We start from the raw sequence: 17,439 nt of genomic DNA on the forward strand, positions 1-17,439 counted from the left end.
AAGATGACGTGTAAAAAAGTGCCATTGTTTCCTTAGGATTGTTCCATGCCAACAGGAAACAGAAAAGAACCCGGGTACACTGGGATCCCCTGAACCGCAGAGAATTTGCTTTCCTGCTTTTGTCCTTTCCAATAACATGAACCACACAATACAATCGGGTTATCGCTGAACAGAATTTGGGAGGGCTGAACTCCACCCACCAGGAAAATGGAAGTCACTGCACTTCCCCTCAGCATCCCTGTGACAGATCCACTGCATAATTGTCACACAGCCTGCTGGACATGCCCCCACACAGAGATAATCAACAGCTGAAGGAATGATCTGTCCTATATTTGCTGGTCCCAGTGTCTAATTTGGATAAATCACTGTGCACCCAGAGGCTGATAAACCCACTATTTCCTTTCCCCATGGCACATAGACGTGTCACAGAGTGCTCCAAATGGATGTTTGCTGTCCTCCTGAGAGTGAGGCAGCAGCCAAAAAGCCAGGTATTTCAGTCAGCCGAGTAGGCAGACTTAGGAGAAACAATTGAGTACTGCTGATGAGCTCTCATTTTTAACTCCCCCCCACTGTTTAATTGTGAAATACCTTGGCTACTTCTGTGTTTTCCGCTACCATGTAAGTGAAGCTGATGTTCACCAGGTCTGTGCCACTGCAGACACACACTATCCGTCCTTCCAACTCATTCTCTGACTTTCCAACAGCCTCGAGTGCCGTCAGGATTTTGGGATCCTGTGAAACAGAATAAACAACCTGTTACATTTGCCACGTTTCTCTTCTGCAGTGCACTATGGTCAAGATGCATTTTCATCTCCATACACACTTACACCCTTAAACCTTTGCCAATTGTCATAAATGAGTGATTTCACTTAGAAATACTGTGTGTAAACCTGAAAAACAGATCTATTCTAACAGTTAGGATGTTGATTGCGAGAACTCAGATCTTCATCATGAAAAAGAAAAATTAATCACTCCAAGGACTGGAAACAGAGGAGCAGTATTAATCTCTAAGTTAATTATTCCAATCTAGTTAAGTCCATAGTTCCTGAGAGTTATGATCTCTGTGACTTCTTGTGTCATACAAGCTGGTGTCTGCTGCAGGTCAAGCACTATAGATTTAAAGGGTTTATTTTTTTAAAGAGTAAATTCCTTATGTAAAGACAGAGCTGAAGTCTGAAGCACAATGGTATGGCTGTCAGCACATGGGTTGTCTGCAACACCCCTTCTCATGCCCCTCCTCTATGGGGGAGGAATCTTATTCTATGCATTCCCAAGAGAATTATTAAGAGAGAGTTATCTGCAGTTAACACAAAACCACTTAACACGTGACAGTGGAAATGCAGAGTCCCAACAAATCTTCTGAACTAAAGGCCTGGAGGAGGAAGGGTCACAATTCACTGCAGAAAATCCTAAGTACTCCTTCTGAAGAATACCACTGAGGATGTTTCCAAGGTTTTGGGTTCCCCCAGAATTCCTAGCAAGTACTTCTGTTGATACTCTTCAAAAAGGCAGACTGTGACCAGCTGCCCTCTCTGACCTTCTAATTGCATAAAGAGGGATGTAAACAAAACCTCCTGGGTTTTATGTCAACGGTGCAAAATTTTAAACTGACAGGAACAAACTCTGGAAAATGAAACATTTTTTCTAGATCTGTAACACAAGTATCACAACACACTGTTACAAAGTAATTAAAAACTCCTGATAGGTGCTCCTCATGTCTGCTGTTCAGCTTTCCCCACATCCTGAACCCTGTACTACTTCAGAAAGGCCAGATGGTTGAACCTTCAGTCACAGCAAATTACTTCAAAACTCAACATTTTAGATCACGATTACAAAATAAAAACTGTGTTGCTGGTATCACTTGAAGAAATGAATGTCATCCTCTATTTCACCTTCAGTTTAAATATTTGTTGTTTGAATGAAGAGCACAAACCACAGAGTACCTTTGGTACAGCTCCAAAACGCACACTGTTGATCAGGGAGCATTCTAACACCTGTCCCTCCTGAAATGACAAAAATAGGTGCAAGTTCAAAGGGCTGTCGAGATGTGGCTCCATTAGGAAGTGCAGCAAAAATAAACACTGAATCTTGCTTGTTAACACTGTTAACAAATATAAACAGTATATTTCCCTTCAATATTTTATTTCCCTCTTATACACTTCACTTCTACCAATTCTAAAAAAAAAAATAGGATGAAGGCTAGTTTTGTAAATAAACAAACATGGTATTTTAGATGTTTGGAAACTAGCCAGAATATAAACCAAATGCAATAATATCTAATATATATTCCTGATATAACTGTAATATACCTTTCCTTCACTTTTCCAGCTCAGAAAAAACCCAAATTCATCCACTTGGAAGAGACAGTTGCTTTCAAAGACAAAGGATTCCTATGGAAAAGAAAACACAGACCATTATTTTAGTCAGTTGGATGAATATCATAAATTTATTTCTTGTTCAAAAATAAAAGAGCGTTACATTTCTTCCCAAATACCTTCCTGCAGAATTTGCTATTCCCAAACAAACACAAGTGAGGGAGGCAGGCTTTAAAAAAAAGATCATTTTTAATGATTTGTCTTTATGCAGATGCTTGAGACATTTGGACGCACTTAATGAATATTTTCCCACTTCATTGCAACTATGAAGATGTTTTATTTAATAAAAGCAGTGATTCTCACCTAATAAAAAACCTTAATGAAATGGAACTTCAAAAAAAATTACTGAAAATTAAATGCTTCAAACTACGTAAAGGTGAAAATATACATAATTTGCCAGTACTATCTTCAGGGTCAAATTACCACATTTCATTCTAACATTCAGAATTTGGGAAGCACTTTTCTGTTAGGTTGTGGCAGTGTTAATGCTGCGAGCAATTTGTGGCCAGAGTATCAGACAAGCAGAGTTTGGAGGATATTGATTTGTAGAAGGAATCAGGAAAGGATGGCATTCCAAAGACACTGGGCAAGGCAAAAAAAAATCAGATTAGCTGAATTAAAAAAGAAATTTCCTCCACACACCTCCAGCCTCAATTAGTGCATCATAAATTAAGCTCAAATGCAGGAAAGGAGTGTGCAGAATCAATCACTTCTTGAAGGAAAGAAGGATCCAGAACTTCCTGACTTCCTTAATTGAAAACTGACAGCCATGTGTGCAGAAGAGTCCTCTGCAAGGAAACAATCCAGGCTTCCAACCGTATTTTTTATATCACACCAAAATTTGAGCACTGAAATCTCTTTTCTGTATCTGCCCACTCTGTCTCCCAACAAAGGGGCCAAGGAAGAAATGTGGGCCACATCCCCTCACTCAGATCCTCACTGGCTGTTCCCTGAGCAATTATTCGCTGAGGAAAACTCAAGTTTTTCTGAACCTCCTTTCTAAGGAATTCCATGTCCACTGGTTATCTGGAATATCCATATCCACCGGTTTGTTTTATCCAGCAACAAAACTGAAAATACAGGGTAAACCAACTATCCCTATCTTGGCAGGCTTTGTGATAAAAAATACCTTTTACTTACTTTTCAAAAGATAAGAAGTAAACACTAATATCCCTGAAGGCACTTACAGAGATACCTTGGACTTAGAGAGATTTCCTGTCCAAACAAGATTAAAAATAGACCCTGACAAAATTGTTCTTATCACTACACATCAGTGCTGAGTATAAGGTAAACTTCTCAGCACTTTATTTCAGCTGTGTAAAATGCCCTGTTTTGCATTCCTTTAATAAATTTGGATTAAAGCACAGTTGAAAGTGGGATCATAGTAATCATATTTCAGATAGAGATTGATTTTCTGAAGTAGATAAAACCCCTCCAGATCTCAAATGGTGCATTTGGATCAGAATATAAATGTTCTGTGTTCTCTTATTTTCCCTTGTGATATGCAGGTCCTCAGTTATATATTAAAAAAAAAAGTAATATATTCTCCCTCTCTGCATTTGATAGCTGTGCAAAAACCAGAACTTGACTCACTTTGTTCAATAACGTGCTTTATGAATCTGCAAAGATGAGTTTTATGCATGTTACAGATATTTTGATCCAATTCTCCCCTTCTCTTCCTCAGGACTTATTTAAAATCAGAGGGATTAAATATATTTTAACACCGTTTCTTTTAAAAGCAAAAAAAAACTGCACAGCGATAAAGTGAGTTGGTATTGCCTCCCCACAGACATTTCTGGAGGTATTACCAGACAAAATGAAAGTTTCTTTGTGTACAATGAAAGCCAAACCATGAAATATTCTACCCCATCTGCATATTTAAAAGAGAATAGCAAATGAAAGGCAACTGGCCTCTTACCTCTTCATATCTATCAAACACAGCTCCATCCTGCAGAAAAGAGGGGACTGGCTTCTGCCAGTTGAATTCGTAAGGTTTTGCCATGATTACAGAAGAAAAACCTGCAATGGAATGAAAAGGCAGAGTTCAATTATTGCCCTTTAAAAGGAGCATTTCAAAGTCCAAGCAAGAAAAAGGTGAGTTCTAGCTTTTCTTTTCACACAGAAACATCATAATAAGTCACAGCGTGTTTCCCAATCAGGAGTTTTCCTCATAAGAGTAATTTTGTTTCATACCTTTAAAAGGAAAAATATTTGTAAAATGGGTGTCTGAACTTAATTATTTGAAAAACACTTGCACTGTCACTTCTAGAGTGTAATGAGGCTGGGATTAACAAAGCTCTAGGTGACACAGAATAGCACAACCTGCAATACAGACAAGTGCTTCTTTTTTTACAGGAAAACATCAGATGCTACACAAACAGACAAACAGTTTCCTCTTAACATCCTAAATTGTATGCTACATAGGCAAACCACGTTTCTTCTGTGTTCTGTATCCATTTATTATAATGGATTTATCGAAAATACATTTATATTAAACAAAGTCCTGGGTATTTTCAGTGGTCTTTTATATGTAACTAAAGATATGGATAATATATAGGTCAAAATTCATCGAGGAAAAAAAACCTCTGCTTAAACACACAGAGAATTAAATAAAGTTAGCTAGTTCCATTCTGCAAGTTCAGGAATGTGAACAAAGTTGCTAATTTAAAATACAACAGAGAAGTCATAACATATGGACCTTGCAATAAAGACCAGCAAATTATCCAGTATCCTTTTCAACACCTTGGTGCCTTTTAGGTTGTGTTGCTTTACACCAGAAAACTTTGTCCTCTGAAATACTAAAGTTCAATTTGTATGAAGAGTATCTGCATTGTTCCTGCTTACTAATGCCATCCAGGACACACATATTTTGCTTATTCCTTTATACTCTTGACCAGAAAGCTTTGCACGAGGAGGGAATAAATACCCTTGGTAGCAGCAAGATCAGCCTGCCTCGTGGCCATCAGGAAACCATTCCGTGAGACGGAATACTGGGGGTGAGCACAGCACAGAGTCACAACCACTGACCTCACACGCTGCTGCTCACCCTGTTCTCCTCTGCCTGTCCCAGCCCTCCTCTGACAATTGATAATGCTCATCTGCTCCTGACTGTCTCCAGAGGCACAGGGCTGTGTGTGAGCAGCACAGCTCCTGCTCTGCAGGCACTCGGCCCACGCAAGGCTTGTCCAAGCGAGAAGGATGAAAAGCATCCATAAAACTCGAGGGACAGCATGACAGTCTGTGCAATCTCTGCTATGCAAACCGTCTCTGTAGCTTTTGTGTTGCCAAAACCCCGAACAGTACATTAAATTAAAATATTACTGATTAGGTAACAACGCTTCTGAAAGGTTCTTAGACAGAAACGTCTACTTGGACTGAACTTTAAACCCAGAACAGATGCAAGCACTTAAAAAAGCTTAAGGATTTTGTAGTATCTCCTTCTCTGTCTTGGTCTCTTTCACATAAAGAATGTTCTAACAAGAAAAAGTACGTTGGTTTTAAGAACAGTTATTTTCCTAATTTCCTACTGGAAAAATAACCATACTACTACAAAAACGCAAAGCACATTTTCATGCTGCCCATCTCTACTTCCTGCCCTTTTTTGGTCAGTGATACAGGAACATAAAAATACATCTATCATATTTCCAAAGCCTTAGGAATAAGATAAATGAATTAATTCTCCATAACAATCAAAGATATAATTTATATTTATATATATGTCACCACTGAGTGTTCGCTTTTGTTGAAAATGGGATGAACACTCCAAAAAAATGTGTCTGTACTCTCAAATTTAAAAAAAGAGGCTAAACAATATTTAACTCTATCCATCTGTACTTTTTTTTCCCCCCGATAAAGAATTGCTTTGGACAAAACAGAGAACAAGCAGCTAGGGCTGAGAAGTGATTTAGTATCTTATCACAAGCCCCCTCTTCTTTTGGCCAGTCCTATAAATTAGTAGTAATATCTTCCTCAGGAGCACCATGAGATGTTTTGAGATCCTTTCAAATTACTGAATTTTTACTAGTTTTTTGTAAATACACTTATAATTCTCATGTCTCTTCCAGTTCAGATCAGCATGGAGTTCCTTTTCCCTCATTCCATGAAGGAAGCTGGATAATGAGACAACCACCCCATTGCAGTAGCATGATGGCATCATGTTCTGGACAGTTCACAGCCTTCACACAGTAGCTCGGTACAATCACAACAACTTGGAAACTTAGTGCTTGTTCTTGGAGCAAAGTTACAACCAGAGAAACACAGCTTCAGAAAGGTGTTTTCTGACTTCACAGGTTTTGTTAGGGGCAAAGTTGAAAGCAGAACCAACAGAACCCCATACCACACAACCAATCCTCAAAGGTCTTGGAAAAATATCCTCCAAAGGAAGCTTCACATATACATGCCTGAAGTGATAAATTCTACATTTTTATGGCTTACTGACCATTCCCTTTTGTTTAAATGCCTTTTATTATCAGAATGTCATTCCCAAGAAGAAAAGTAACTTCAAATACAACAGGCAGTTCATGCAGCAATAAATGCTGCCAGCACATGCAGTCCTTCTGGGGAAACCTGACACATTCTGTGCTAAAACGTAAGAAATGTGATGGCACTTCTAAGACTGTGAAGAACACACTTCTATAGTCCTTAGGCCATACACATGGCCCTTACCCTTTTGTACTGACAATGAACCCCATGAAGAGCCAGAGTTAAAACCCTACAAGCTCCGAACTCCTGTATAAGATATGTTCTAACAGAGAAACTCAGCTCAGTAAAATCCCTCCTTTCCAGGTATCTCCTCCTTGTCTGGGTACTCACACAGTGTGATGAACCTGTTACTTCATTGCTGATAAATTAAAATAGATGGAGCTCCTCAGTTCCTGCTGCAATGCGCATTTTTCAAACCTTGGAGCCAGGCTGAGCCCTTTCCCACATTTCCAGCTGCCTTCCTGAAGGAAGGGGTCTGGACCAGGACACAGTAACCCAGCACAACCCTCTGTCACACAGACCAGAATTACACCCTTTCCTCTCATTTGCATAACCCTGCATTTAGCCGCAAGAAAACACGCCTGATTGCTCATAATTTATCAAGCAATCAAGTTCTGTCTCAGGGACTCGAGCTCGTTGTTATTTACCATCTCGCCAACCCCTCCTCTAGCTCTGCTCTCACAGGTCACTACAGTTTACAGATGAACTGAGACAGATGAAGTGTGAGGGGAAAAAGACTTGAGTACATGTAGCGAGGAGGCAGAGGAATTGTAACAAACAACATTTTTAAGCCCTGTGCTCTGGCAGCTGTGCAGAAGGTGAAGAAAATTCTCCGTGCCTTTTAAAAAAGCTCTTTTCGGTCTCTCACATTTCTTACACTCCTCTCAAAGATCCATTTTTCCATAGCCCTCTTAGCTTTTAAGATCACCAAAATAAAACACAAAGTACTCCCCTGTCACTCTTTGGACCTCTGTTAATCTTCATCAATTTTTAAGCAGTTCAAAGACAGTGAAAAGCAAAAAGCAATCCAAACTAACAAACCCAAACAGACTTGACACTCTAACATTCATATGGTTGCAAATATATGCATGCACATAGCCTACTGTGATGAGAACTGTAAGAATTACTCTCTTTAGTGAAATTTAGTAACAATGAAATGTGTGAAGATTCAACTGGGAGAGATAGAACGTTAAGGAACTAAATTTAAAGACAACAAAATTTTAATCTGAAAACTTTTAAACAGCCTTTAAAAATTAAAATCAAAACCTTCTCACCAATTTAAGCATTCATAAAGTACAACAATGCCTCTGAATACATACCATTCACAAAAGCAGAAAGAACACTCACAAAAAACACACCTCAGGACTTAATCAACAACCATAGGGCAGAAGCAGGTGAAATTCAGTAGTTAAATGCCTTTTGAGCTATCTCCCTTTCTTTCACCACTAATTTATGCCTGAAGACGTGATTTGGACCACACGAAGAGAAAACACCTTTTGATTCACCTGGAGTACCCAAAGAGTGAGGACACAAAATTAACCATATCCAGAACAGCATTATTTAACACACAAGTCTTCCTCTTTTGTAAGCTTGGCTGCACTAAGCTAAATCTGGGGTGTGGAGAATATAAATCCTGGGTTTTTTCCTTCTTTGACCAAAAGAAGGACAAGGTGTGGCTGAACAGGAGGAGGAAAGGATTCTGTTAATACAAAGTAGACAAATGTTTGGGGAAAGAGGTGATATTCTAAACTAACCCACAGGGCTGGCTAGCATGATGGATGGGATGCTCCTTGGATCCCATAAACATCCTGTCAACGTTGAGACTCCGTTGGAAAGGACAGCAGTATTCCTTAGAGCTGATTCCCCCCACCAGGTCCCAAACACACAAACTCACAATTTCCGCAGTTTCCTGAGCCTCAAATATCATAACAGGACTTGTAAATTTATTTTTTTTTTTAGCAATTATTATTTTTGCCTCTGGAACAAATCCCTATTTGCCAAGGGAGAGGTGAGGAGGCTTCATACTCTGTGTTTGCCATTTTACCACCTACCTGGTTGAATCACAGCCCCTTGAACCTGCACTAGTTGCAGTCTGTGTGGGTTTCAAGGGCAAAGTGCAGCCCTCACACAACAAACTGTGCTGAGTTCAGTAATCTCACCCAGGAATATATGGTTTTTGTACAGATACAAGGAAGCAATCTTTTAAAAAATAAACTGATGTATTTCCCACTCCTCCTCCCTCTATCCTTTACCACCACTCCTCTCTTTGGTAAACAAGATTCTTCATAAAAAAAGACAAACAGATCTACATCAGTAGACTTCTCTATATTTTGAGGGGGGGTAGTGGTTATGGAGTTCATCCCAGTCCAGCTAGTCTAGAGCTGTGGACTAGAGTGAAGAACTTTCTATCCACAGCTAAACAGGCAGAGCAGCACTGAAATACTTCTAAAAATTCCCCCTTCATTTTTTAACACTGCTCTGTAGTACTTTCATATTCAAATACCGTAACTGTTTCTAGAGATTTACAGGAGGAAAGCCAGATCTTCATACATTTACTCCTCAATGTCAAATTTATTCAGTCATAAATGTACCAGTATTAAAATCCACATGCAAAATGCAGAGAGGGGGTGTTTCTTAAATACAAAACCTTGGTTTCAACACTAGAGCTTAAAATTCAGAGTAAGTTTTAAGAAAATAAAAGACACTACAGTGTGAATCCTATGTAAAAAGAGGGAGAGCCTCACTGCTGAATTTCTGCAGTATTCACACTATACTGTAAAGCAATTCAAAGATTTCACAGCTCTCCAGGCTCTTCCACAGTCAAAGTTTGTTGGGTTTCTCCTTTTTTTTTTCCCTTTTTTAAAAAGGGTGATTTTTCAGCAGGTTATTTTTAAACACATTATTCCCACAGTTAATACAAGCAACTTCAAACAGTTCTCCCCAAAACAAGGTCCAGGAACAACAAAAGACAGACAACAGAGCTCAGGCGCCTGAACATGTATCGTCTAGCAAGGTTCTCAATTTCCATGTTGTCTCCTTTTCCATTTCGTTTTAATTGCTGGAATGCACTGGCATGCAGGGGCAGCTGAGGGGTTAGACCAAAACAAGGAGTGGCCTGTTCCAAACCAACCTCTTCTTCAGCCTTTCACACAAGTTCCGTGAGGCTGCCCCTGCAAAGCTCTGCTCGGGGCTAAGAAACGAGTGTATCATCTGGTAGCTGACCACAGAAAACAACAGCTGCTGAAATGAGACGGTCCTGCCTCTAGGTCTGAACTGTGGTCCAGTCATCGCCTCAGATCACAGCCATTGATTTCCAACAAATGGAATTCCTAGGACAAAACACAGGACTCAAGCATGACCTCCCAGCTTCCTTACACGTCTTTCTTTTCGTCCTAAGGCAGTTTGTTAATGTCTGCAGCCTTCCCATTCACTCAAAACATCTCATTATCTGCCATAAGCATTTAATATCCAATCCTTTTTTTTTTTTATTTGGAGGGGGCACTGTAACACTCCAGCCCCGGGGCCGCAAGCTCATGAGCTCAGCCAGGAGTTTTACTTTAAAATATAGATATAGGGTACTTTAATACCTTGAGATAGCTCAAGAGAATGAGCTACACTCTTATTCCCAAGAGGCACTTGTACTGATAATTTAGGGGAGAAAATAGGGGAACTTGGCACGAGTTCCAAAGGGCACCACACAATCCACCACAGAACCCATCGAGCCCACCGAGCACATCTAGTTCACAACACCCAGTCAAAATCCAATCCCTCCGGCTTTAAGCTGCCCAAAACACCAAGAAAAGAGCAAAGAAAGAGAAGCAGAGGGACAGGAAGAGAGAAGGAGGAGAAAGAGGGCGGGCAGGTCGCACAGCTCCCACGGGCACCTTGTGGCAGAGCAGCTCTCGGTGTCCCGATGGCAGGGCCGGCACCGCGTGGGGAGCACACGCCTTTGGGTTCATCGCTCCGGTCCCCGTGGACACCCCCCGGGCCCCTCTGCCCCCCCGGCCACTCCGGGGCTCCAGGGCGGGGCGGGGGGCGGTGTTCCCGCTGTCCCTGCCGGGCTGAGGCTCTGAGGGGCTCCCGGAGCTGTGGGGGGGGAAGTTTTCCCGCTGCCTTTGAGCGGCAGCTGCTCCGGGGCTGCCCCGTGAGGGCTCCAGGGGCTGCCGTGAGGGAGGCCCAGCCCTCACAAGGTGGTTCCGACCCAACAGCCTGGTGTGTAACACACGCTAAACTATAAACTTTACTGAATAAGTAACTTTGGGTTTACTGTTGTTCTTTCCTTCTCACGATAGAAAATTCGGCGTTCACATTTTCAATTTTGTAACGGCAAAGGCGAAAGGCATGAATCTTCCTAAGGGATTGTTTCAGGGAAGGGCGCTTATCTTCCCTAAGGGAGGATTTCAGAAGGGGACATACCCATAATGCTGTCAATTGTACGGGGAATTTAGCACCTGACTCATCAAAAGACACAATAAATGAAAATTTATTTTCACTCACACATATTATTCGGTACCCATCTAACAGCAACTTCGTGCTTTTGACCTGTCAAGAGCACTTCATTTCATAACATAAGCATGTGATGAAGAACCTTTCTCTAGAACTTTCCCTGTTTCCAATAGTAAACACTAACCCTGTAAAAAAATTAAGTTGTCTAACAATGTGAAAGATGCTACAGTTTTATCTTTGGCTAAGCAGAAATGTTAGAGGTGTTTACAATTTATTTAGTATAATGTCAAGCGTCCCATTTCCTGGAAGCCATCTCCTCCCCAGGCAGTAATAGAGAACAAATTGGACTTTGATGAAAGCAATGGTTTGTGTTAATAGTTGTCAAGATCTTTTCTGAATTGCTATAGCATATGATCTATGCATGCAATGTATCTTGACTTAACCAGCAGTGACTTTTATTAAGTTTAATTACTTCACTCTGGCTTTCAGTGGAAGTCAGTGTTAAAACAAAGGTTACCTCATGGGATAATAAATTATAGTAATAAAACAAATAAACAAACATGTAGCACTTGCAAAACGTCTCAAGCGTTTTCTGATTTACTTAAGCCCAAATTCTCTACTTAGTTTTGTAAAATCTGACACCTTGTATCATTATAGCAATGAACCCTAAAGAAACGGACTTGTCAAATTTATTAAAAACAGAGAGTCTTCAATATGCTCTTTGGGCAACTAATACCATACATAGTTTCTGCTGTTGTTTAATCTTCAGCTGACAGATCTTTTAAGTCAGTGAGTAGTGTTTCTCCCTTTTAGGTATGCCTGTATGAAGTATTTTTGTCAATTATTTGAATTAAAATCATGGGCAATTTTGACCTTTAGTTTCTCCTTTTTAGCTCCATTCTGGAGCTTTGTGCTAATAATAAGATCTAACAGATCTTGAGCAGCAGTGATTCCTGTACTTTAATGTCATAGGAAGGCATAAATAAATAAATGTTTGAAATTAAAATCCTAAGAATTTAGGTGGGTGTACAGATAAACACCAAATAACCTTAAGTGAACATCATTCCTATTATGAACACAAGAGTTCAGGGATCCAAGGACATAAAACAACTGCAAGATTCTAAGACCAAATTATTAACTACAAGTACCATGAAAAAAGGAAAAACGAACTTCCAAACTAGATTAATATCAGCAGCCTTTCATTTTCAAGAGCAAGGGAAAGTTTTGGAAAGAACACAAACTAGTACCTCTAACAAAAATAAAACAAACTAGAAATATCAGCTCCTCCACAACCACATCCTGAGGACACAGTTGTCTGTTTCCAAACACTGACACAGACTCAGACCTTGTATTAATAAAATGTAATGAAAGGTCAAGTTCATATTTTTGTAATAACTTCTAAATCCCTGTGTGTTTGAAATAATCCCTCCTATGGTCAGGTACTTCAGTTCAAACCAAACTTTAATAAACTTTGGACATGACTTAATACGAGTTCAAAATATACAGATATTTTAAAAACTAATAAGCTGTGAAGAACATAGATGTTACTTTAAAATCTAAAATTAGGAAAGTGATATTATAATTTACTGGTTTTCTAGATGATGTCTGAGAAAACAAAAGTGACCCACATTGCTGGCTTAAAATTTCAGACAAAGGTAAGGTGATCTTTGGCAAGTGTTCCAGTGGTCTAAAATACATTTATGTCATAAAGCTGTGTTCACTATTTGACAGCTGGCAGTGAGTTAAAAGTAGGTATTTGTTGAAAGTTTAAACTAATTACAAATTTCTTGGTACCCTGGATAAAGCCTACGAACTACAGTTACCATAAAAATATAGAGGGAGGGGGGGTTATACCTTTTAGGCAAGATTGTCAGTGAGCAACTAAACCCATAGCATTGGTCAGAAAATTTTTGTATCTATCTATCTATCTATCTATCTATCTATCTATCTATCTATCTATCTATCTATCTATCTCAGAAGTCATAATGCTGCTCAAATTCCATCTCAGCACCCACCTTAGAGATAGCAGGGCTTGCATTCCCTTATTTAAAGTGGAGAAGATAATATGGAATAAAAAGCAAGAAACATAGACGTGGTATCTGCACTGGATCAGTACATTCCTTCCTTCCTTTCTTCCTTCCTCCCTCACACCCAAGAGCCTGTCTCTGTTTTCATCACTCTTTAATTCCCCTGAATCAAGTCTCAAGGGTAGGGGAATGCAGGCAGGGCATTATGAGCTGGTTGGAATGGAAATTATCCACCACCCTTCTGATCAGCCAGCCCCAGTGGCTGCAGTAAATCCAAACCCTGAGAAGGAGAGATTTCGAGGTGCAGCCTTTCTTCCTTCCTCAGTTCTGTGACAGACCCAGAGCACAGCAGTCCCAGTCAGTATCAGGAAAAGAAAGCACATGGTGCTCATGGTGTGAATCTGAATGACATTTAATGGATGGGGGGAAAATAATAATAAGAAGAACTGTCTGGCTCCCCTTATCTGTCTTCCTCACCCCCAGATACTCAACCTGTTGAATGCAAAAACAACACTCATGACCAATTTTTCAGGAAAAACACCTCCTCTTTGAAGTATATAGGAGTCAAAGGAGCTGGGTTACAGCTGGTGGTGAGCCAGAGTGCTCTGGAATCCTGGATGGATGTCTCCATGTTCCTCATTTTCCTTTTCTTCCCTCTAAAGAATGAGGCTACCAAGACTTGTCTTAATTACAGATCTAGTGATGTTAAGTACACCTTAAATCACCAGTAACATCCAGTAGTAACTCTTTAACAAACTGGGCATTTTGCTGAAGATGAGATTGCCCCAGTTCTAAAGACAATGCATCATAACAAGGCAAGGCTAAAAATAAAATGCTGCCTATAATTTGGAAATCCAGAGGCTCTCTTTCCAGCAGGACAAATATGGACAGCCATGTTTGAGATATACCAAGTTATCTTTAATTTCAGAGAGATGCAAGAGGAAAAGCAACTGGTTCTGAACTTCTGGTTATTATTATTACTTCATTATGGTAGGTAGGTGGCAGAGTAAGCATTTTGTGTCAATTTGTCTCAGCCACATTTCTTTTTAAATGGTTGTTGTGTCACTGCCCACAAGCTTTAAAAGCAATGCAATAGAATTAAAAAAAAAAAAGAAAAACAATGCAGGTAATGGGACCAAGGATAAAGAATATCACCGATCCTTTAGCTGGTAAGTTCATAGTTAACCACAAAGAGGAGATGAGAATGCATAAAACATGGCATCACAGTCTCTTTCACTAATCCCTGCCTCAGAGAAACCGTGCAATCTGCATATTCATTTCTACTAATCAAATATTAAAACAACTCTCTTGACATTGTGCAATGTTTCCTGTCACAGCAGTTGTTATCGAATTGACAGCTGTTGTCTCTGTGGGGTAAAAGGAGACTGCCTGAGACTTCTGAGGAAGTTTATCTGATAAAACAGCTCAGAGTGCTAATATAGTCATTACTGAGGTATTCAGTTATTTACATCACTTGAGAACAACGCCCCTAAAATGTCATTCTGAATATAAATGTATCACTTGTTTGAGAAACGGGATAAAACTAGGCATGTCAGCTACTAAGGAGAATGGTGGCAGAGTGCTCCAAGCCAGCAGCCTCTCCTCATCTTCATCCTGGATGCATTTTGGCTCCTTCAACTATTCATAATATATACATATGAAAATTTTTGGAAGAAAGGCAGCTCGATTTTTTTGCATTGCTCCAAGTGGATGATTTGACACAGTATTCCAAAAGGGATAAAAATAAAAGTGTTGGTATGTAACCTATTTGTCCAGCACAGAGACAAGAAGGAGAGCCAGTCAGCCGGTCAGGAGTGCTGGTATGGCACGCCGGCATGCACAGCCCATTTGGAACACTTCTTTGACATCTCACAATAAACAGCAGGATTTACAGCTCAGAAGTTCAATTTATCCGGATTTTTCTGGACCAGCTGGAGACGCCAGAGTCGGGGGAGTCACTTTCTCTGAATTCCTAATGTTAAGATGCAATTCAATGTTGAGCAGCAGGGAACAAGAGGGGAGCTGATACCTCTTCACACCTCCTACTGTTCTTTACTGTCACCTGCTGCTGGGACCTCCACTTCTGCTGAGGTGGGAAGGGACACACAGCAGAGGACACCTTTGTCCTCAGACTGAGGCAGGGACATGCTCACCTAGGCAGGAAGATAAGCAGCTTTCTCTTCTCTCCCTGGAAAGGTGGGAATATGCACATCATGCTGGAATATGAGGATATTCATGATTCTGGACAACCATTAGGGAAGAAAGAAATTAAACAGATGTGTGGAGAAGAACACAAGAGTTGAAAAGAGGAGGAAGGAACTAACAGGATAAAATACAGGGAGCAATGATGGGACATGTCTGACACTGGTGTGGGCTCTGACAGAATGACAAAGTGACCCAGCGGATCAATACAGCCAAAATGAAAAGGGAAGATGGTCACATTTTCACCATGCTGCAAAAGGACAGCAGGTAGTTTGGAACAGCTGAAATGGAAATGGTTTGGGAAAGCACAAGCAAGGCTATTTTTAGAGTTTGTTCCAAGTACGAAGTTGGGTTTCTGCAATATGGCTGGAAAGGAAGGAACAAGGGTGGATTATACACTAAGAAAGACCAACAAAACAAAACTCTGACATCTATGTGGGGGAGAGGGGGGCAGTAAAAGAGAAAGAAGTGGCAAGAACAGTGCCAGCATTCCAGGCAATAGCAGTGGGGTCATTTATTGTGACAGCTCAGGAGTGGGAATGGCAGGGCTCCCGGACACAAGGAGTTCAGCACTTCTCCATGCTGCAGACACACCAAGAGATGAATGGAGAAAAGTCTGGAAAGGTGAAAGAAATTATTCTAGACAAAAGGGTGGAGGCCAAAGAATTGATAAAGGGACCCTAGCAGAGACAGAAGGAAAATGTTTTGCCATTTGCACTGGCTGGATGCACTGGAGAGTTCTTAAGTGGTGCTTAACTAATGCTGCCACTATCCACTCTGGCCTCCTACAACTCAGTAGCAAGTGGCACACACGCTCATGAACTACACTGCCCATCAAAATAAAGTGTAACTGCACAGCAGAACCTGTAGAAAGAAACATTTTTACACGTCTAAAACCAGCTCTGCTTTGTGCATCACCATTAAGCACTTCCAGCATGATAGTTACTGTTGTGAGGAATAAGAGCTTGAGCCCAGCAGGCTTCTCCCACAAGAAAACTGGTCAGCTAGTTCAGACTGCTTTTTTTCCTGTCACATACCTATTAAATGCTTCAGACTGCTTAATGTGATAAAAATGTCTAGACTGGTTTTTGACTGAAAGCTTAGAGAAGAGTGTTCTTTGCCCTTGGCTAGCAAACCCCTTTGCTCCTTTCTGGGTAAGCACATGCTGTGCTCCTGCAGCCCACACGTTCTGCATACCTTCAATAAATGCATTTCAGGTATATCCACAAATCTTGAGATGTGAGAGACATCCCCCCCTCCCAGGAAATCTGAGGCATATATACACACAGTATATATGCACAATACAGCACAGTGCTGCTTTGCAAGGAAAAATCTGGAGGTTTTAATCAAAGTACAGGCACTGCTGAGAAAAAGAAGGTGGCAGAGCACCTCTCACAGTCCAGTGAACAAGAGAAGCAGAAAAATAACCAAAAGTGTCCTGCTGAGGTTGATAAAGAGCAAGACATTTTGCTGAAGCAGGGAGCAAAGGTAGAGTTTAGGCAAGAAACCCCAGTGGGCACATTAGAAGAAGCGTTACCACGTGTGAATCAGCGCATCCGATGCTTTGTGGCTGCTCTCCGTCTCCAGCAGCTGTTTGTTTTTGTGTGACAAAACTTCTAACGTAATTACAATCACTCTAAACTTAGATGTAAGTACACAGTTTATACTAAAAATATCACTGGCAGTGAAATTACCCAGCTCAACTGGCACACGCCCTCCAGCCCTTTCTTTTGTAGGGTCTATAAATCTGCATCCGCAGAGTGGGCCGTGGTCAAGGAACAGGTGCATCTGATTCTTGTCAGCACGTGTGACTTGCATGTTGGAAACTCAGCTGCGTGCCATGGAAAAAGCTTGAGAAGAAACACTATCCCTGGACACCACTCGTCGTAGCTGACTCCCATAGGAAA

At 40.6% G+C, this 17,439-nt stretch overlaps 1 protein-coding gene across 5 annotated transcripts in view; it reads right to left on the bottom strand.

Moving 5' to 3' along the window:
• PLCB4 (phospholipase C beta 4) overlaps positions 1–17,439 on the bottom strand; it is a 177,925-nt gene that overhangs the window by 74,018 nt on the left and 86,468 nt on the right. For all 5 annotated transcript variants that reach the window (XM_050315002.1, XM_050315000.1, XM_050315001.1 and 2 more), the window contains 4 exons: positions 4,294–4,394; positions 2,310–2,390; positions 1,944–2,003; positions 589–732 (listed from right to left, as the gene is read on the bottom strand). In XM_050315002.1, coding sequence (XP_050170959.1) covers positions 589–732; positions 1,944–2,003; positions 2,310–2,390; positions 4,294–4,377 — 369 coding nt within the window. In that variant the 5' untranslated portion in view covers positions 4,378–4,394. The remainder of the gene's footprint in view (positions 1–588; positions 733–1,943; positions 2,004–2,309; positions 2,391–4,293; positions 4,395–17,439) is intronic.

This window comes from Myiozetetes cayanensis, unplaced genomic scaffold (assembly GCF_022539395.1).
Source record: "Myiozetetes cayanensis isolate MyiCay16 unplaced genomic scaffold, myiCay2020 scf2-11, whole genome shotgun sequence".
Taxonomy (NCBI): Eukaryota; Metazoa; Chordata; class Aves; order Passeriformes; family Tyrannidae; genus Myiozetetes; species Myiozetetes cayanensis.